Genomic DNA, 17,030 nt, shown 5'->3' with positions numbered 1-17,030 from the left:
CCTCTATTTTCCTTTCTAGCAGCATTTCTCACCACTCTCACCTTCCTTTTCATGTTTTCACAACAAACAGCTTTCATTTTCTGAATGTGCCCCTTCTCCTCTAGATTCCAGCACATGCTGCTGCCTCTGCTTGGACACTCTTCTACAGCTATATCTTTCTTTGGCCTTAACCTAGAAATCATTTTGTCCAAAAAACTTAGAGGTACTGAAGTGATCTGTGCCTCTCCTGTGGGGGATGCTCCTCCACACACCCCACTTGCTTTCCTATTGTGCTGTCCTGTGACTTTCTATTTACCAGTCTGGACTTTGTCCTCTTGAGCATGGAGCATGTGTATTGCCTGCAGAGCTCCAGTCCGGGCACATGCCAGGCATTCAGTAAGTAATTATTAGAGGAGTAAATAATTAGATTCTTACCTTTCTCTCCTGTTTTTTTCCAATTTGTCTTTCAAAATCATAATTTCTTTGTTCAGAGCAAGTTGCTGGCCTTCTGAGTCATGTAATTCTTTCTTTAGATTTTTAATTTCATTTGCATGTATTCCTTCTCTTTTGGATAATTCTTCTTCATAAAAGATACTTTTCTTTTCCAAATCTGTCTTTAGTTTAGTTATCTCTTGCTGATGTTCTATGCTATACACTCCTGGTGAGTAACTAATTTGTTTTTGCTATAAAAAAAATAAAAGATTAGTTTATATATAAGAATAACATATTAAATAACTTATTTCTACACTAAAAAAAACTATTCATATAGCTTTAATAGTATTTTTATATTATCACATAAAATAATTCTTTATTAAAGGCTATTAATCTCCTATCTGCCACTTTACAATATTTTTCTTTGTACAATCCTTTATTATTGTGTATCTTACAGTCTTCTTCACAACAAGATTACATACCTGTATTTTCTGCTGGTACTTACATAATTATTTGTTTCACACTTAAAGTTTTAGTTTTATACACAAATATTGTTGGTGTATGGAATAAGAAAAAAAAACTACCAGCATCTTGTTTCTGATGTGGAACCAATAAAAGGTTAATAAATATGTTTGTGTTTTTAAAAGATTAAATTGAGGGAGGGGACGGTAGAGCTAGAATGTACAAAATGAAAAGAGAGGGGACTTCTACAGTGTCCGGGGAGAAGTGACGAGGTCTAAAATAATGTCTTCATAGTCACTCTAGGAAAAATGATAGGTCTCTGCATTTAGGTTGGGCATTTAGGAGAAGAAATTTGACTGAAAGCCACCTTTTTAGAAATTTGGTTGAAATGTACTCTCAGTAATAAGGAGATGCGTTAGCCCATCCCCAGATGATCCATCGCACCTAACAGAAGTGTCTGCAAAGCTTCCTGCGAGCCACACCAGGCCACTACCAAGAGAAAAGGGTGGAGACCTAGCCAAGCCTCCCATGCAAGTGACCAGTGGGTCTTGTCCAGGGAGGCAGCCCTGCATAAATATTTTAACTCTCTCCTGGCAGATTATTTCTTCCCGCTAAACACAGTCTTCACTGCCTTCCACCACGATTAGGAAGTCGTTATCAGCTTCCGACTGGTAAACATGGGAATTAGGATCCGAGGTTGGAAGGAGAGCTAACTTTTGCTCCCACCAGAGAGAGCACATCACTAACACTCCTCTGAAGCCCACAGGGGAGAAAACCGAGCTTCACAAGTGTGAACGCAAACGCTACCTTCAGTCCCTCCAGTTCGTTTTCCAGTTGCTTAGAGTAGTGTTCGCTCTGTTCACGCAGCTTCCTGTCTTTAGACGCTTCGGCAGCTACAGCTTCTGTATGAACTTCCAGCTTTAACATACAATGAAAAAAAGCAGATTCAAGGTTCTAACTGTATGTCCAAGAAAATGGTTTTTCCCCAGGGGAATTTACCTTGTAACAGGAAGATAACTCAAATGTTGAAATTCATATTAAATAATATTACCAAACTAAAAAATAACCTTTTTGAAAAGTTCGAGAATGAAGTCAATATCATTTCACTAGTCTGAAAAGGCAGCTTTAAGCACTACCGCGTGGACACTACAAACTTTGCCTGACTACTAACCTCTTTTTTGGCTCTTTCTGTTCTGCGCAGTTCTTGCCTTAAGCTTTCAACTTTTTGCATCACCAGGTCCACCTCTTCTTCCTTATCTCGGACATGGCGAGCAAGTTTCTGTTTCTGGGTGTGCAATTCTGTTAGCCGCTCATTGATCTCCATGAATTCCTGCATGGCCAGTTTCCTCTGACAGTGTGCGTCTTTCAGCTCTTTGGATTGGTTTTTTAATCGCTCACTAGCCTGGACTAGTTCCTACAGTTTTGTAAAAAGAATATAAGTTACCAATTCTGCAACCTATGAACCAAATTTGGCCATCAAAGTTGCTATAATGAAATCAAGAAGAGCCAAAATTATTCACCTTAGGATAAAATGAAATGAATTACTTTTGAGCAGATATTCAGAGCATGGCACTCTGTTCATATTCTCAATTCTTTATGCTAAAATGCTAACTTCAAAGGAACAGCAGATTTAGCCTTCTAATACCCTGGTTCCTACAAATAACTAAAGAGGGTAGGAATATAAGATGTAATGGTCAAAATAGAGATTTTGTGATATTTAATGGATATCTACGCACATAAAAAAGACTTGAAAAGCTCAATTAACAAGCTTCATATACAGAAGTGTGCACCCACTACTGGGGAACACACATTCTTCTCCAGCAAATACTGGACATTTAAAAATGTTACAGCCTAAGCCCGTGGTTGGCAAACTGCGGCTCGCGAGCCACATGCGGCTCTTTGGCCCTTGAGTGTGGCTCTTCCACAAAATACCACGTGTGGGCGCGCACGTACAGTGAGATCGAAACTTCGTGGCCCATGCGCAGAAGTCGGTATTTTGTGGAAGAGCCACACTCAACGGGCCAAAGAGCCGCATATGGCTCGCGAGCTGCAGTTTGCCAACTACTGGCCTAGGCCATAAAGCAAGTCTCAGCAGATTCAAAAGGACATATATCATAAATATTAAGTTCCTTTAATAACTTCACCATTAAAATAGAAATAAAAAAATTAAAAGGCTAGCCTTGGCTGGGTGGCTCAATTGGTTGGAGCATCGTCCCTTACACCAAAAGGTTGCAGATTCAATCCTTTGTCAGGGTGCATATGGGAGGCAACCGAACAATGTTTCTCTCTCAAATTGATCTTTCTGGTCTCTCTCTCAAATCAATAAACATATCCTGGGGTGAGGATAAAAAAATTAAAGGCTAAATTCCATAATAATTCATTGGTCAAAAAGAAAAATCATAAAAGAACTAAAGTATCTATAATAAAAAATGCAAACAAGTAAAAATATTTAGTACATACTAAAACCTGAAGAGGCAATAAAAATAGAAAAGTTGTAAGCCTGAAATAACTTATATTGAAATTAAAAGGTGCTTGAAATGCAATGAAATTCCACATTAAAGAAAAAATAACACATTAACCTTTCCCCCAAATATGAGAAGATAAGGGGCATAAATTAATGAAAACAGAAATGTGAGAATAATGAAGATCAACAAAACCAAAAGTTGGTTCCTTAAAAAACAAATAGAAAAACATCTGATGAGATCAAATAAGGGAGTAAGAATAAATTCACCCCCCCCCAAAATTAAGAGCAGTTATAACTACAAATCTAGGAGAGATAAAAAAAAATAAAAGAACACAATGAAAAACTTTGTTACCTTATGAAATGAACAAATGCCTATAAAATTTTAATTTATCAATAGTGGTTTCAAGAATAAATAAAATGCCTGAATAGTCCTATAACAATTAAAGTAACTAAATCAATAAACGTTCTCCCATCCATCCAGCAGAAGAGAATCTCCAAGCTCACATGGTTTTACAATTGAATCCTCCAATGTTTCAAAGGTACAAAATGTTCCTCTTAAACAAACGATTTCAGAAAATAGAAAAAGAGGCAATGCTACCTCATTCATTCTAAGGGACCAGTATAATCTTGATATCAAGGAAAGACCAGCCCTAGCCGGCTTGGCTCAGTGGATAGAGCATCGGCCTGCGACTGAAGGATCTCAGGTTCAATTCCAGTCAAGGGCACAGGCCTGGGTTGCGGGCTCGATCCCCAGTAGGGGGTGTGCAGGAGGCAACTCATCAATGATTCTCTCACCACTGATGTTTCTATCCCTCTCCCTTCCTCTCTGAAATCAATAAAAATATATTTAAGAAAAAAGAAAAGACCAGAAAGCCCAGCTGGCATGACTCAGTGGTTGAGTGATGATCCATACACTAGGAGGACACAGTTCGATTCCGAGTCAGGGCACATGCCTGGGTTGTGGGCTCGATCCCCAGTAGGGGGCATGCAGGAGGAGTCCATCAATGATTCCGTCTCATCATTGATGTCTCTATCTTTCCCACTCCCTTGCTCTCTGAAATCACTAATGTGGCCAGATTATTATGACCACCCTATCATTATAGTACTTCATTGACACTTCCAAAAATACTGAATATTCAAAACTTCCTAAGCAAATACTCTCAAGGTTTTATTATTATTATTATTTGCATAACTAATTCACTTCATTGTACTGATGGGGTGGTCATAATAATCTGGCCACTCAGAGTGTGTGTGTGTGTGTATGTGTGTGTGTGTGTATTTTAAAGAAAGACCAGAAAGATAAGGAAGAAAATTACAAGATAATCTTACTGATGAAAACAAATTTTAAAAATTCAGAAAAAAATACATTAGCAAATCAGTTCTAATGATGTATAAAGTGAAAAACACAAACTCTAGAATTAGAGTTGTGTTGAAATTCCAGCTCTACCAATTCCTAGCTCTACTATAATCTTGAACAAATGTACTTCTCTGTGCTCAGTCTTACCATCTGTAAAATGAGAATAATAATACCATCACCCAAATCACAGGGCACTTACAAAGATTAAATGATCTAATATATATAAAGCACTTAAAACAGTGCTATTAGAAGACATGCTGTGTTACCTATCATATTATTATTTAGAAGCTAATACATGGATAATTTCTGTTTAACCCACAAATGAAGAAGTGGTTTAATATTTAAAAAGTCTGTAAATATAATTCAGCACACCAATTTACTAAAGGAGAACAATCGTATCAATACTCATTTTTGATAAAAATGGTTAGCAAAATAGGAACAAAAGAGTTAACAAAAACATAGAGAAACATTATTATTAGTGGTGAAATATTAAAAGCATTTTCTTTGAAATCAGGAATAAGACAGAAATGACTGCTAGTACCACTTCTATTCGGCATGGTACTAGAGGTCCCAGCTAATACAGTAAGACAAGGAAAGAAAGAAAAGTCATAAAAAATTTTTAAAAATTTAAAAATTTTAAATAATTTCTTTCATTATTTGCAGAAGACTTTAAAGAATCTCAAATATGTTATTACAATTAATAACAGTTAAGCAATATTGCTACAACACTATCAATAAGAACATGTAATTTCTTAAGATACTACCTAAAATGTGAAGAAACAGAGAATAATAAATTTAAGGAAAAGCAAACAGGACCTGTATAAAAATTTACAGAAAAACGTTTAAAAAGACTTAATGATCTGGAGAGATACAGCATGTTTGTGGATAAAAAGAACGTGGGGCTATAGAGAAAATATTTTTATGCTTTTGTACAGTTAAGCCTTTCTAAGCAAATCTGACTTAAACTTGGGAAATAAGCAAGCCTTTCAGAGTAATTTATGAGTAATTTAGAGAGTGAGAAATCCAAAGAGCTTTAACCCTGGATGCATGCATTTCCATTCCAGTGAAGAGCCTGACCAGGGAGCTACCCTCTTTATGAAGCTGGGGACTCTGGGCAGCTTCCCACTGGACAGTGTTTATATTCCAGTGTCCTGATCCTTCTCTTTGGTTTCCAAGGAGAGGCTCAGACGGGTGGGTGGAGACGGGGAGCAGGAAGCGTTTGCTTCTCTCCTCTGTACACAAACCCTGACTCACAGGCCGGGGTCCTCACCCACAGCACAGACTGTATGTGTGGAGGGCTTTAACCACCCAGCAATCACTGCATTGGCCCAGAACAGTGATTCCCAAAGTGGGTGCTACCGCCCCCTGGTGGGCACTGCAGCGATCCAGGGGGGGCGGTGATGGCCACAGGTGCATGTGTTTTAACTTTTTTTGTATTACCTTTCTATTCTGAGTTCAATAGTTTCATAATTTCAAACTTCAATGTTTCTAATTTACACCTTTCTTTACTATATTTTACGAAAAAGGTAGAAACAATACATATATCTTTCTGTTTAATTGCTATTAACATTTAAAAAAAATTAATTTCCAGGGGGCGCTGCGTAATATTTTTTCTGGAAAAGGGGCGGTAGGCCAAATAAGTTTGGGAACCACTGGCCCAGAAGAACAAACTGGCACGCAGGGAGCCGTGTAGTTATTATATTTGTTTTGTTAATCCTCACCCGAGGATATTTTTTCCATTGATTTTTTAAGAGAGAATGGAAGGGAGGTGGGAGAGAGAGACACAGAGAGTGAAACATTGATGTGAGAGAGGCACACTGATTTGTTGCCTCCCATACGGGCAACTAATATATATAATTATAATAATTATGTACAATAATTTAGTAGTTTTTCGTTACTAGCTATTAATCAATTATTATATACTACATCACTGAATTCAATTTTTACTACATCATAGGCCACTTATTTCTTTTTTGCATTGGCTAGTATTAATTCTAATATTTAAAAAAATAAGTCAATGAAAGGCAAAGTTCCCACAGAACGTGGTTTAAGTAAAGTATTTTTCTCTAGAGCTTGAATATTACTTACCCTATTAGGCTGTTAGAGTGTCCTAGCTATTAATACATTTTGTTGATGTTTATAATACTGTTTAAGGGTTACACCAAGTCCTTATGAAAATAACTTTAGTTTATCTACACTTTGAAAGATAAACTGACATTTAAAATTTTTTTTAAAGCATTAAATAAATTTTCTGCCCTAGCCAGTTTGGCTCAGTGGATAGAGTGTCGGCCTGCGGACTGAAGGGTCCCAGGTTCAATTCCGGCCAACGGCACATACCTGGGTTGCGGGCTCGATCCCCAGTAGGGGGAGTGCAGGAGGCAGCTGATCAATGATTCTCTCTCGTCATTGATGTTTCTATCTCTCTCTCCCTCTTCCTTCCTCTCTGAAATCAATAAAGAAATATATTTTTCTTTTTTAAAAAAAGAAATTTTCATTATAATCTTTTAGGAACATTGGTATTAGCAAGTCATAATAAAAATGCGCCTATATTTTTATTTTTCCACAGACATTATACTGATTTTACTATTCTCTTATTTCTTCATATTTCTTTTTCAGTAACATTCACTTTTAATCAAATCCGTTGATTAGTAACTTTCCAAAAGAAAAAAAAAGATTAAGAATTTTAAAGCCTCAAGAATATAAGATTTTCATTACCAGCCATTAATCAAACGATATACACCAAAATAATTGCTAAATTTTTAAACCAACTTTTTACAGATAACATCTACTATATATTAGTACAATTCAATATGAATGCTTTCAGTATACAAATTAAACAAGATTGAGAATTCAGAAAAGCCTTGAACAACCTATCTGTATTGTTTACCTTATTTAATTCTTCTCTTTCTTGTTGTAATGTTTTGATTTGTTTTTCATTAGCCTTGATTTGTCTAAAAGCATCGTCTAGTTCTCGCCTCACTGAATTAGCTTCTTCAAGTTGTTGTTCCAACTGACTGGATTCTAAAGAGAAGACAGTGTTTCTTTTACTATTTGTATGAAAGCAAATGCTGAAAACCAAAGTTTAAAACAACTAAATTAAAAAAATACATTTTGAATTGGTATTAGGCTTCCTGGCACCACATTCACTGTGACTTCTGACAACTAAATGCTTATCACTGTAAAGATGGCGAAGGGCTGGTACCAGTGTGAAGATGTGCAGAACGCCTTACACATCCATTAGAATAAAAGACTGTGCTTCTAATAAAATAGTACCTTTAGAACCAGCTAAAAGCTTACAAGGAACAAAACAGAACAAAACCAGCCAAATAAATAAAACAGACAAGTTTTCCTCTCCTGTTGGTTGGCATTAGTGTGCTGATGTTAGTCAAGTCATTATAAAATGATTTTGCTTCTCATACTGTGGGTCTAGATCAGCCGTGGGCAAACTACGGCTCGCGGGCCGGATCCGGCCCGTTTGAAATGAATAAAACTAAAAAAAAAGACCGTACCCTTTTATGTCATGATGTTTACTTTGAATTTATATTAGTTCACACAAACACTCCATCCATGCTTTTGTTCCGGCCCTCCGGTCCAGTTTAAGAACCCATTGTGGCCCTCGAGTCACAAAGTTTGCCCACCCCTGCTCTAGATCATGCAGCTTGGTTTCCCTAGTGATGACTGAAGACTAAACTCTGATTTCTGAAAGTGACTATTTGAAAACCTCTAACTGAGGTCCATTCCTCTATTTTTCAGATGAAAAAACTGAGGCTCAAGGGAATTGAAGAACACGCTGAGGGCCTATTGCTAAAGGAGCATCACATCTGAGACCAGAATTCTCGCATCAACCTCCCCGATTCAAAGTAATATTATTAAATAATGTTTAATATTGCCAGTTAAAAAGATTTATTATGAAAAAAATAAAATTATATTTAGTATATGTTTAAATAATATTTAATAAATTGGTATAAAATGTTTCTGTTTAAAGAACTGAAGCCATTTAAACAGAAAAATCAAAACATACTCCTTGCTAATTCTGTTCAGGATAGTTTCTGTTCTTTACACCCTTGTTACTCGGAGAGTTATCCCCAGACAAGCAGCACTAGCATCCTCTGGGAGCTTGTTAGAGATGCAGGGTCTCAGGCCCCACTCCAAACCCACTGAATCAGAATCTGCACTTTCACAGGATCACACTGTTTGCAAACTAAAGTATGAGAACCGCCGAAACCGGTTTGGCTCAGTGGATAGAGCGTCGGCCTGCGGACTGAAGGGTCCCAGGTTCGATTCCGGTCAAGGGCATGTACCTGGGTTGCAGGCACCTCCCCAATAGGAGATGTGCAGGAGGCAGCTGATCGATGTTTCTCTCTCATCGATGTTTCTAACTCTCTATCTCTCTCCCTTCCTCTCTGTAAAAAATCAATAAAATATATTTAAAAAAATAAATAAATAAAGTATGAGAACCAATGCACAAATGATTGTACATTGTTGAGTTTTATAGCCTCAGTAAATAAAGCAGCATTTATACTACCTTAGTCCCATTAAAGAGTAAATATTTAATTTGTATAGACAAGTCCTATAGCCAAAAATTCACTTAAATGTATCAGTGTATCACACACTAACTGGTTCAAGATTTCTTAAGTTCAGTAATTGACTACTATTTAGTGCCCTAAAGTTATAGATTTGCTAAAAGCTTATTCATCTGAGGTGTTTTGAAAGTCTAAATACTTTTATGGATAGTATAGTTGTTTTTCAAATTTTTGAAAATGTATGTAAAGTTGCATTTTGTAAATTGCAAAGGGGCTAAGACTGGGGCCAGAGGGAGATCAGTACGACAATCAAAGCACCACTCTCCGATCCGCAAGAGCATAATGCCATAGCTTTTCCATTATGTTCTTACTCCTAAAATGATTCCTAACTCCTCTGGATGAGGTTTTACTTCTAGTCATGGTAGGTGTGACATCTATTATTGCCCTACCCATTCACTGTATTTCTCCTTTACCTACATAAGTTAGAAGAGAGAGGTGGGGAGAGGAGGAGAGAGTAGGGAAGAGAGACAGAGGAGGAAAAGAATTAGTTTAGGGTTGGAGAGACAGTACATGGAGCCACAAACCACCAACATCAAGGCAATAAAAGAATGGTGTTATAAAGCACATTATAGGTTACAAAAATGTTTTATTAAAAAAACAAAATCCATTCTTCATTTTCTCATAAAAATATTAAATGAGAGTATGAATTTCTTTTTTGTCTACAGATAGTTAAAGATGTATTAAGTGTCCATTATATGGTACCAGGAAACTCTGTCCTACCTTCTTAAAGTCAGAGTATGATGAAGAGAACAGATACTAAAGTGAAATTGTAAATAATTATAAATATACTAGAGGCCCAATGCATGGAATTCGTGCAAGGGGCTTGGCCCCTGCCACTGCAGTGGCTGCCTTGGCCCCCACTGTGGCCGTGTCCGGAAGAACATCCGGTTTAATTAGCATATTATGCTTTTATTATATAGATTAAAATATTCTAGGAGTTTTAAAATATTGGAAAATGTTGCCACCTGGCCAGTGTGGCTCAATGGTGAGTGAGTACCCATGAACCAGGAGGCCACGATTTGATTCCCAGTCAGGGAACATGCCCAAGTTGCAGGCTCCATCCTCAGTAAGGGCCATGCAGGAGGCTGCCGATCAATGAATCTCTCTCATCATTGATTTTCTATCTCTCTCCCTTCTTCTCTGAAATAAATATATTTTAAAAAAGAAAGAAAATGTTGCCATAGTAAAGACATAAAAACCTTTAACAGTGGGAAATTTGTTTACACAAAGGTTTTGCTTAAGAAGTATCTAGAGAAACATTAGATCATATGCCCAGCAAAAACATATCTTAGGAATGAGGGGGGAATTTAAGACATTCTCAGATGAAGAAAAACTAAGAATTTGTTAGCAGGCCCACCTTTTAAAAATGGCTAAAGGAAGTTCTCTAAACAGAAAGCAAACAAGGAACTCAGCAATTTCAGGAAGGAAGGAAGAACATGGCATATAAAAATATGGTAAATACAATTGAATTTTTTTCTTCTCTATAGTTTTCTAAATTACATTTCATGATGGAAGGAAACATTATAAACTTGTCTGATATGCTTCTAAAACATGTGAAGAGGAAATACTTAAAACAATTACATAATGAACAGGGAGAAGAAAGTTATCAACATACAACAAACTGCTCTCTCTCTAAACCCACTGAGATCATGGATGACTCTAAACTCTGAGAAAGGTTATTTCACTCAGAACAAATCCATAGCTCTTAAAACACTCAGTAAGACTCTGCTGACCAGGCAAAAGCCCTCTGTCCCCTTTACTTCCCCAACCTCGCCTCCTTCCTCCTCCCTGCTTGCTCATCCTACGCCAGCCATGCTGTCCTCTGTGTTTTATCTCAACTCAAGAGGCTCATCTGACTCTGTGGCCCTGCACTGGCTGGTCCTTCTCCTTGGAACATAAGTTCCCAATGCAAGTGCATGGCTAAATCTCTATCCATTTTCAAGTTTTTGTTCACGTGTCGCCTTCTCAACGAGTCTTACACCGGGACTACTTAAAATTATAGAACTCATCATGCACTTGCAACCCTTATTCTGCTCTATTTTTTAAGCTCTTGTCCCTTCTAGAATCCCGAGAGCCTAAAACAACACCTGGTACACACAGTAGGCGCTCAGTAAGTATTTGTTAAATGAATTAAACAAGTAAGTGAACGGATATAATAGGTATATCAAGAATTGTCAAAATTAATTTTCATCTATCTCAGCAATACACTGACTGAAAAATAAGTTACCAAAAAAATAAAATTTCACATGCCTTCATGCCTGCATACATGCAATTCCTTTGTTTGTCCTTCCTCATGTCTAACACTCTTTCGCCTACTCATACATACACTTTACCAGACAAATTCCAATTAAATATTCCAAACTAATAGGTCTTTCCAAAAGTCATCTTTGTTAACTGAAATCTGGGTGAGGTGCTCCTCCTAGGCACTCGCCATGCACCTACGTCTATTTTTCTGGTAGCCTGTACACATGCATTGCAAAAACGATTTGGTGATCTCTCTCCCAGACCAAAATGTGAGCTCCTGAAAGCAGAAACCACTTTTATTTGCTTTCCCTCACTGGCACATAGCCTATACCACATAACACGTACCACATGCAGTATTCAACAAATGTTTTGTGTGTGAGTAGAATATTTTAAAAAGTCTACTAAACTTAATTAATAGTGAATCAAAGAAATTTACCTCTTACTTGTTTCCTTAGTTTTTCAATTTCTTCTTTTAAACTTTTTATTTCTAAATCTTTGCTTGCTGTTAGTGGACCATCAACAGTTGAATACTGCAGAGCTTGGACAGTCTGTGTTGACTCTTTAAAAAAAAGAGAATAAAACAATAAATAAGAAAGCTGGCCATACACTACATTTTCAAAACTAATGGCAATATATACTTCTAGAGAAACCCTTATATAATTCTACTAGTCAAAACATCTATCCATTGAAAATAAGCACATAAACACATTAAAATCAAATCATGAAACTCCACTGTATCCGTCTTTATACAATAACAGAGGCCCAGTGCACGAATTCGTGCACTTGGGTGGGGGTCCCTCAGCCCGGCCTGCGCCCTCTTGCAGTCCGGGAGGCCTCAGGGGATGTCCAACTGATGGCTTAGGCCCGCTCCCTCTGCCATCAGTTGGGCATCCTTGGCGCTGCTGCAGAGGCGGGAGAGGCTCCCGCCACCACTGCTGTGCTCACCAGCCGTGAGCCCGGCTTCTGGCTGAGCAGTGCTTCCCCTCTGGGAGCGCACTGACCACCAGGGGGCAGGTCCTGCGTTAAGCGTCTGCCCTTGGTGGTCAGTGCACATCATAGCAACGGGTCGTTCCGCTGTCGGGCCGAAACCAGCTCCCCGACATCCTCCGAGGGGTCCTGGATTGCAAGAGGGCGCAGGCCAGGCCAAGGGACCCCATCAGTGCATGATCGGGGCCAGGGAGGGACGCAGGAGGTTGGCCAACCGGCCATAGAAGGGCTCCAGGGCATGTCTGGCCCATCGCACTCAGTCCCGATCAGCTGGAGCCCAGCAGCAAGCTAACTACTGGTCAGAGCATCTGTCCTCTGGTGGTCAGTGCATGTCATAGTGACTGGTCAACCGGTTGACTGCCTGCCCCTGGTGGTCAGTGCACGCCACAGCAAGCGGTTGAGCAGCCTTAGCATATCATTAGCATATTATTATGCTTTGATTGGTTGAATGGCAACTGGATGACTGGACACTTAGCATATTAGGCTTTTATTATATAGGATACAGGGTAGGGTAAAAGTAGGTTTACATTTGTTTGTATGGAAAATTATACATTAATTAGGAAAAACACAAGAATAAACTGTGTTTTGTGTATTCACAACAGTAACCCTACTTTTGCCCACCTGTATGTAGGGCAGTGGCACCATTTAGTAACTGCTCTGTCAGATGATATACGAAAAACTGAGACTGGTGTATGAAGGAAGGTCTTGGGGGTGTTAATATACAAGATGTAGAACTTCTGGCCTTCCAATTTTTATGCATGAAAGTTGAGAGGCCCACTTACAAGAAACTTTGGCTCATCAGTTTAGTTAAAATAGAGATTATTTATCTTGTGGTTCTAATGAGAGGATGCAAGGTATTAAAGAAGCCTTCATTCTATTGAGTCTTATTCCCAGATAGTATCAAAGATATGGGAAAAACTTAAAACCACTTATGTCAGAAATGAAATGACTCTTGTCCTCAAATAATCATTCTGCTGCTACCTTATGGAGGGTTCCTAAATAGGAAGACCCTAACTTACCACAAATGTTGTTAGTACAAATCATTACTAATTGCCCTGCATCAGTCATGCACCATTTAACAACACTGTTCTGAGAAATGCAGTTAGGCAATTTCATCATGTGAATGCCATAGAGTGCACTTACACAAACCTGGATAGTAGACTAATGTAATTGTACGTGCTATATTCTTATATGACTGGCAGCACAGTAGATCTGTTTACACCAGCATCATCATAAACAGGTAATGTGGTACTCGGTAACTTTTTGACAGTTATGATGTCACTAAGCCATAGGAATTTTTCAATTCCATTATAATCTTATGGTATCACCATGTTGGCCCATTGTTTACTGAAATGGCATTCCTGTGCATGACTGCATTTATTTATATATTGCTTTATATAACTTGTTACTTATATAACATATTATTACTTAAATATATTATATATATATTTAGCTCCAAAAAACTGTCACCTACAGAGGACAGAGATTTTCTAATTACTCTTCGCCATCTGTGTGGAGAACATCATCATCATCATGCATAGCTGTCATAAATATTTGTTCATTTGACTTAAAGGTGTTGATCTACACCCAATAACTATTTCTTACATGTTTCTCCACCTTTGGGTTTAAACATGCTAAAGACTGGTGCTTTTTGTATTTATTGTTTTTAAGAGAATATCCTTTGTTTATTTTAAAGACATCTAAGTTGAGAGTAGAAAATGGGGAGATATAAAAATGCCCAATGGACATGTGGAAGCCAGATACAAATGAGATCATACTATATGATACCATTTATATGAAATTCAAGAACAGGTAAAATTAATTACGAGTGAAAAGAATTAAAACAGCATTTACTTCAGAGTGGGGGGAAACAGACTGGCAAGAGGCATGAGGGAACTTTATGCTGCACTACAAATATTTTATACATTGACTGGGGTGTAGGCGACATGAATGGACACATGTATAAACATTTATGGGGCTTCCACTTAAAAAGAGAGTATCTGCTCACCTTGCTATATGCATAACACCATTTAAAAATCAAAACAGGGTGACAGCATCACGGTGACCTGGCCGTTCCTCTTTTCTATCTCCTTGGACTTACCACTAATAGGACATCCATACCTAACAAAAGTGCCTCTGCACGGCACTCCAGTATCCCCCAGGACCCATCCAGCTGCGGATCCAGAGTGGGTGGGTTTGACCTAGCAGGAGGCTACAGAGCCCCGGGAGTCACAGCAGCGGTGACTCCAGGGGGCAGCAGAGACCTTTCTAGCAGACGAGGTGGAAAGTAAAAGTGGGCCTGGCCTCCAGGAGGCTGCAGCTGGAGGAGCCTGTGCTCTTCAGCACCTGCTTCCAGAGGAGAGACCTCGGGGCTGGGGAGGCAAAGGAGAGGGAAGAGGCAGACGAAGAGAACTGCATGTCCTGCTGTGGGCCCACAGACCTCTGGGACGCCCCACCTTGAGGATCCCCTCCCCAGGCCGTGAGCACACCCAAAGCCCCAGGTGTTAAGCACACACCTCGCACTCCCCTGCCACCAGCACATTTAAGCATAATCAGAGTTGTAAGTCAGTAACTTTCAGACAAACCAAAAACGTGTGCTATCGCCACTTTCTGGAAAACAAAAGAAGGGTTTCTGGTTGCCAAGCTATTGAGCTGTTAGAACCAAAGTAAACCAAGCCTTACCTAAATAAGAAAGAGATTTGCTTCTTCAAATGTGATGACAGAGGCACATTTCATGAAACACTGAAAGAGCACAGTTAATACAAAAAGAAAATGACAATTCTCCAGCAACCAAACTCAAAGACATGGAATGCTGAAATCTGATAAAGAATTCAAAATAGCTGTTATGAAGAAATTAAACTAAAAGAAAACTCAGAAAGGCAATTCAGTGAACTCTGGAATAAGAATAATGAACAGAATAAGTAATTTCCCAAAGAGGTTTAAATTAAAAAACCAAGGAAAAATTCTGGAGCTGAAGAACTCAATAAATGAGATGAAGAATGCATTAGAAAGTGCTGGGAATAGAGTAAACCACATGGAAGAGAGAATAGCACTCTGTATGATAGGTACTAGAAATGACTCAGGTGGAAAAGAGAGAATTAATATTTTTAAAATGAAGAAAACCTGTAATAGTTATCTGACTCCATCAGAGAAGCCAATATATGAATAATGGGTATACCAGAAGTCCGGGGGGATGGCGGAAGAGAGAATTTAATTAAAGAAATAGTAGATAAGAACTTACCAAGCATGGGGAAAAGAACTAGACATGCAAGTCCACAAAGCTGATAGAATACTTTACTATCTCAATACAAAAAGACCTTCGAGCCTGGCCGGCCAGCATGGCTCAGTGGTTGAGCATCAACCTATGAAGCAGGTCACAGTTCGATTCCCGGTCAGGGCACATGCCTGGGTTGCCAGCTCGTTCCCCAATGGGGGGCATGCAGGAGGCAGCCGATCAGTGATTCTCTCTCATCACTAATGTTTCTATCTCTCTCCCCCTCTCCCTTCCTCTCTGAAATCAATAAAAATATAAAATTAAAAAGAAAACCTTTAACACACATTAAATAAACTATCAAAGTCAATGACAAAGACCTAATTTTAAGGACAACTAGGGGGGAAACATGAAACTACAAAGGAACCCCATTAGGCTATCAGCAGATTTCTCAGAGGAAATCCTACAGTTCAGGAGAAGGTGGAATCACATACTCAAAGTACTGGAAGGTAAAAACTGCCAGCCAGGAATACTCTATCTACATTAAGGAGAAAGAGCGGCTTTCCCAGAGAAACAAACGCTGAGTGAGTTCACTGCCAGGTCTGCCTTACAAGAAATGCTGCAATGGCCTCTTCAAGCTAAAGTGAGAAGATTAAGGGGACAGTCAGAAGTAGAAAACGAACTCTATTTTAGATTAGTGTTAAACACTTAATTATAGCAAACGCTGAAGGAAAAAAGCATTGAAAATTAACTATAGCTACTACTATTTGGTAACAAATTCGCACCAAAGAGAAATAATTTGTGACATCAAAAATATAAAAAGGGAGGAGTAAAAGGACAGAACCTTTGTAGGTGAATGAAGATAAAAAGGACTATTTTATCTATGAGATGTTTTATGTAAACCTCATGGTAATCACAAAGCAAAACTATAGAGCATAGACTCAAAACAAAAAAGGGGGTGAGGGGAGAACGAGCATATCACCATGGAAACCCATCAACTTACAACGGTGAACAGAAACAGAAGGAAAGAGGGCGGAATGGAGATTCAAAATCACCAGAAGGAAAAAGGATAAAATAATAGTAGTAAGTCCTTACATATCAATAATCACCATGAATGTGAATGGACTGAACTCACCAATCAAAAGGCACAGAGTGGCTGGCTGGACTAGAAAACAAGACCCAACTAGATGCGGCCTGCAGGAGACTCATTTCAGCCTTAAAGGCACATAGAGGCGCAAAGGGCAAGGATAAAGGATGAAGCATGATATGGAATTACCTACATGCACATCAATGAACAGATGGATAAGATGT

The 17,030-nt window shown here is 38.6% G+C and overlaps 1 protein-coding gene across 10 annotated transcripts in view; it reads right to left on the bottom strand.

The window, feature by feature from the left end:
• CDC42BPA (CDC42 binding protein kinase alpha) overlaps positions 1-17,030 on the bottom strand; it is a 197,622-nt gene that overhangs the window by 76,491 nt on the left and 104,101 nt on the right. For 9 of the 10 annotated variants that reach the window (XR_004975057.1, XM_036355002.1, XM_036355003.1 and 6 more), the window contains exons 11-15: positions 11,958-12,080; positions 7,582-7,715; positions 2,045-2,287; positions 1,681-1,791; positions 415-662 (exon numbers count right to left, since the gene is read on the bottom strand). Coding sequence is in view for 9 of the 10 variants with exons in the window: in XM_036355002.1 (XP_036210895.1) it covers positions 415-662; positions 1,681-1,791; positions 2,045-2,287; positions 7,582-7,715; positions 11,958-12,080 (859 nt within the window). In the remaining variant the exon portion in view is untranslated. The remainder of the gene's footprint in view (positions 1-414; positions 663-1,680; positions 1,792-2,044; positions 2,288-7,581; positions 7,716-11,957; positions 12,081-17,030) is intronic. The other variant, XM_036355010.1, reaches the window with a different exon arrangement.

The sequence above is a fragment of the Myotis myotis genome, unplaced genomic scaffold (assembly GCF_014108235.1).
Source record: "Myotis myotis isolate mMyoMyo1 unplaced genomic scaffold, mMyoMyo1.p scaffold_m19_p_21, whole genome shotgun sequence".
In the NCBI taxonomy this organism is placed as follows: Eukaryota; Metazoa; Chordata; class Mammalia; order Chiroptera; family Vespertilionidae; genus Myotis; species Myotis myotis.
This window is presented reverse-complemented; position numbering and strand designations above follow the sequence as displayed.